We start from the raw sequence: 4,809 nt of genomic DNA, 5'->3' as shown, positions 1-4,809 counted from the left end.
CGCATTTTTCCTAGATTTTGATTTTGAATCCCATTGTAAATAAACCCCACTTGAAGTCACAAAACGCATCACGAAAATCAACTTGATGTAAAAAATCAAAACGGTCTCTAGTTTAAAGACGTTGTACCTGATTTTTTACTGAATTTAAAAGGTAAAAAAACTTAACTAGGTCACCTGAAATGGTTTGCAATGGTCCGAATTTATACAGATAAAGAACGGAATGCTACAATGACATGGAGATGAAGAAAACCGGGACGTTTTCTCATTTTTCCTAGATTTTGGCGATGAATCCCGTTGTAAATAAACCACGCTTAAAGTCACAAAACGCATCATGAAAATCAACTTGGTGTAAAAAAGCAAAACAGTCTCTAGTTTAAAGACGTTGTACCTGATTTTTGACTGAATTTAAAAGATGAAAAACTGAACTAGGTCACCTGAAACAGTTTGCAGTGGTCCGAATTTATACAGATAAATAACGGAACGCTACAATGACATGGAGATGAAGAAAACCGGGACGTTTTCTCATTTTTCCTAGATTTTGTCAACCGTGAACAAAACCCGCCGGAACTTGTCATCTCATCTTTCCCAACGTCTTCCAAGTTTGTGACGTAAGCGTGAATAGAGGTTTGAAGGTTCTGAGGTTTGAAGGTTTGGTGTATTTATTTTTGGTTTCTCTAAAAAATACTAATAATAAAATAAAAGATATTCTACTTGAAATTTTAACATAGTTTTGGTTGAAAATAAATAGTAATAATAAAAAGATGAGTCAGATTTTTTTTTTAAATTAAGTTAATGAATCTAAAATTGTCAAAATACGCTAATTAAGATGAATATTGAACCAAAACTCAATCCATTTTAACTTCTGTAGACATTATTTTTGCAGCGTGTAGTCCAATGATAAATCCAGACTCCGTTTTGATTGCTTCAGTCTTTCTGTCCTTGTTCTTTTGCAGTTTCCCTTTCTCCTCCCGGGACCCATCCGCAGTTTAAGGCCTGCTCTTCACTGCTGTCGGCTTGTCCATAATATTTAACACATCATCCAAAATGGAGGGCCCCAAATCCAGTTCCAGGGACAGGAGCGAACCCGTGATCTGACTGAGCGAATCCTGTGAGGAGCTTTTTTCTTTGGCGAACTCGAACTCAAAATCACACATGCGACCCTCGTCCACCCCGCTGTCTCTGTCCACCCAGTCTCCGTTACACTTCGGAAGCTCCTCCTTGAAGCCAAAGTCATTCCCAAAGGGTCCGAACCCGTTGCAGTTCCCGTTTTCGTTGAAGATTTTTGGTTTGTAATCATCTTTAATGCTCTCGTAGCTGTCGCTGCTCGCGTCGCTGTTCAGGCTTCCGTTCGTCTTGTAGCTACCGACGACAACTTTTCGCTTCGGTTCGACTTCGTTGCCTTCGCCTTGGATTTCGATTTGTGCTTTTTCTCCAGCAGATCCAGCAAAACGTCTGGCTTCGATAGCATCTCTGTGTTGGGCGACGAAGGCTCGCTCCCGAAGACCTCCATGGATCTCAAGAGCGCGTCCATCTGGAGGATCTCAACTTGGTCCACGTGATCTGGCTTCATCTGAGGACCCAAGATGTCCTCCAAAGGCTCTGGCGGCATCGAGTACACGTGCGAAGACATCATCGGTAGAGACAGCGCTTGGCAACCACCGATCGTCGGCAGCGAAATGGCGTTTTTCAGAACCGGCGATGGGGTCTCGACGTACGAAGCGTCGCCGGTGCTGTTCGCTCTTGTGTATTCGCCTTGGACGCCATACTGGATTTCTTTCCCAGGTAGCAGCTCGTAGTTCCCTTGGAGAAAAGATATGTCTCCGAAAGTGTCCCTCTCTCCTCCTCTTCCGATGTGGATGGTGTGGCGGAAATCCCCGAGTGGAGGGCTAATCATATCAGGTGACAAGATATCTCGAAGTCTGCATTTCTTGCCTTTCTTGTTGGGGGCTGGTTTAAGGTAGATGGGAGCTTTTGCAGGCATGGTTGTATTGGATAGAGATCAGATACTGTGGACGGGACAATACGAAGCGTAGAATCAGCAGTGACCTTTCCTCCAGGGACCAGGTCGAGTTACATTCTCAATGAAAGCTCCAGAAATGATGGCGACTAAAGGGACATTGATCTTGAAATTGGAGACCAAGAGGCAACTGGTCCGGTCAATCGGTCAGTCAGTCCCCCTGGAAAAGAGAGAGAAAAAAGAGTTTGTTAGTTTTGATTACAGCTTAGTCATAATTTTATTACACAGTCATTCAGAAATTAGAATCAGGACGTCATTGAGCAAACGTCACAAAAAGAAAACAATCTGTAAAATGAGGCAAAATGAATTTTAGACTTTGAAATACTGAGCTGTTCTGCAAGAAGAAAAAAAAAGTATGAAATTATGTATGAATTATATGCAATTTCAACTGGTACTACTTTGTTTGGTCATGTAATTGCAGCCTTTTGCTTTCAAGGTTTGGGAAATCTGGCCAAAAAAACATTTCACAATTTTTGAGCCAGTGTTATTTTAAAAAACACAAACTGTTGTTCATTCTTGTTTTAATTTTTTGGTGTCTAAGGGAGATGTTTTTACTTTGTCCATAACATCCCGCAGAATGACTGTACTTATCTATTTTGCATTTATTTATTTTATTTGATAGGTTTATTTTTTTATTTAAAACAAGGACAGTGCACAGAAAACATTAATCTCAGAGAGAAAAGATTCTCTGTGCCAGATGAGCTACTTTTCCATCTGCAGTTCTTGGGAATTTACTTTATTATTCATTTAAAACACCTTGACGAACTTTCATTTTCATTGTGAGTGGGGTCACCTCTCCACAGATCTGACTAATAACTTGGCCTTCATGTGCCACCGGGTTAAGTCTACGTGGAAATAGTTAAGTATAATGCCATACTACGGAACATCCGAGGTTTGTCCATTGAGGCAAACAGTCTGAACTCAGCCCCAAACCACACGCTTTTACTGACAGATGACTGACTGGATATGGAGAAAGAAAGCTTTCGGAAATATTTGTGCACATACAATATAAATATGTGAATATTTGGGAAATCTCTGCTTATTTGGCTGTAGTTGAGCATAAAATAAATATTTGTAAATTCTCGAATGAGTCCAGTCATGTATAAACTTTATTGTGTGTATTTTATCCATCAGAATATGAATTGAAAAGTTACAACATCAAGAATTACAATCACGAAATGAAAATTTACGATTACACTTTTTACCGAGTCAGGAGTCCTGGTTCAGTCCTGATTTAGTCCTGGTTCAGTTTAGCCTGATTCATCAGTCGGTTTCACTTGGTGGAAACCATCTGATTTTGCAGCATCAGGATTCATTCGCTCGACAGTAGGAAAGTACTTTTTTTATTTAACCAATCGCTGCTATTTGGTCATGACGTATGTAACGCGCCAAATCCCGTAGAAAGAAGGACAATAACATCTTTCCCCTTGATAAAATTCACCAAATATTCTCTTTGTTCCGGCTTTAAATCCTCGATCTCGGGAATTGGTGACAACACAGAATGTGTGTCTTCGTCTACATCCATCTCGACGCTTTGTTTACTGTTATGTTGTTCCACAAAAGGGACACAGACAAACGCGACGAGTTTGACGTCATGACTTCACAGCTGATTGGCTGGTGTGCGGTCTACAACTTCCGGGTTTCTTGCAAACCGTCTAGTGTATTCTGATTCTTGACCTAGTCGCTGGAGAGAAATAAAATTGAGCAGAGGCACTAGGTTGCGCCACCCTGGCTAGGTTCAGTCCGTATGCGTCGCAAAAGTCCGGCATCTCGATCGATGTTTTTTCTGCTCAATAAATAAAACCTGTGAAGTGAGGACGTATTTTTGACAATAAAGTCGCATCTGTGAATTCGTATTCGTACTGAAGAATGTGTAATCGTAAATTTTCATTTCGTGATTGTAATTCTTGATGTCGTAACTTTCAGTTTGCATTCTGATGTTTAAAATACACACAACACATTTTATGAACGACTGGACTCATTCGAGAGTTTACAAATATTTATTTTATACTCAACTACAGACAAATATGCACGGATTTCTATCATATGCACGCAAATATTTCTGAAAGCTTTCTGTAGACCTTCCCTTTAAAATGTTCCAAGTTAATGCAATTTGAAATGACTGAACGTTCAAGAAAATGCACTCTCTCTTCCCTCTATCACCAACCACGTCCTCCTCTTCACCTCCACTAACAAATCTTCACTGCATTTTTTATCACAAATGTTTTTCTTTTAATAAACCTCTCACCTCATCTAAATCACGCCCCGGGTGAAACTATTATTAATATTGTTGTATTGCGTCCCATAGCAACCGATTTTGCACTTTGATACGATCTCGCACACACATCAACAACTCATTCACACCAGGAAGCTGACAGACTGCACCACTGCGATTGTTTCTGAGTGTTTATGACAATCCAAGCAACACGGATGGAAAAGTGGGAGGGGCAAAGTGGGGGCGAGGACAAAGAGTCACTTGTGCGTTTGAATTCTATTATATTCATATGGAAACTGCAAGGATTTCATGTCTAACACTGCTGGATTTGGGAGCTAGAAGTCATACAACACAACAAAAAACAAACAGAAAATGAAGAATTATAGTCACAACCGGGTGAAGAATTGACATCAGCTGTAAACAACAATCAGCGATGGAATTCCAATGATTCACGGACCACACAAAAACACAAGGAATCTGTAAAAATGCGTGAATTAATAAGAAATCATTTCAGAATCTGTGACAAAAGTTTGCAACATTTTCAAAGTGTAGGCTATATTGTCATTCGAAAATATTA

The 4,809-nt window shown here is 40.0% G+C and overlaps 1 protein-coding gene across 1 annotated transcript; it reads right to left on the bottom strand.

Moving 5' to 3' along the window:
• Positions 1–886: 886 nt before the first annotated feature.
• Positions 887–2,174, bottom strand: cdc42ep3 (CDC42 effector protein (Rho GTPase binding) 3). The gene is made up of 2 exons (XM_055162794.1): positions 1,374–2,174; positions 887–1,305 (listed from the first exon to the last, which is right to left on the bottom strand). The coding sequence occupies exons 1-2, from the start codon at positions 1,979–1,981 to the stop codon at positions 987–989; spliced, it is 927 nt and encodes a 308-aa protein (XP_055018769.1). The 5' UTR covers positions 1,982–2,174; the 3' UTR covers positions 887–986.
• Between the last annotated feature and the right edge of the window lie 2,635 nt (positions 2,175–4,809).

Source organism: Boleophthalmus pectinirostris, unplaced genomic scaffold (genome assembly GCF_026225935.1).
Source record: "Boleophthalmus pectinirostris isolate CB_2022bp ecotype Guang Dong unplaced genomic scaffold, ASM2622593v1 HiC_scaffold_5, whole genome shotgun sequence".
Taxonomy (NCBI): domain Eukaryota; kingdom Metazoa; phylum Chordata; class Actinopteri; order Gobiiformes; family Gobiidae; genus Boleophthalmus; species Boleophthalmus pectinirostris.
This window is presented reverse-complemented; position numbering and strand designations above follow the sequence as displayed.

What these genes read in the sequence shown, in the direction of transcription:
- cdc42ep3 (XM_055162794.1), bottom strand. Translation starts at nt 1,981, where the DNA reads ATGCCTGCAAAAGCTCCCATCTACCTTAAACCAGCCCCCAACAAGAAA. An exon ending in AAGTCGAACCGAAGCGAAAA is followed by an intron (nt 1,306 to 1,373) that starts GTTGTCGTCGGT and finishes CAGCTACGAGAG; the next exon opens with CATTAAAGATGATTACAAAC.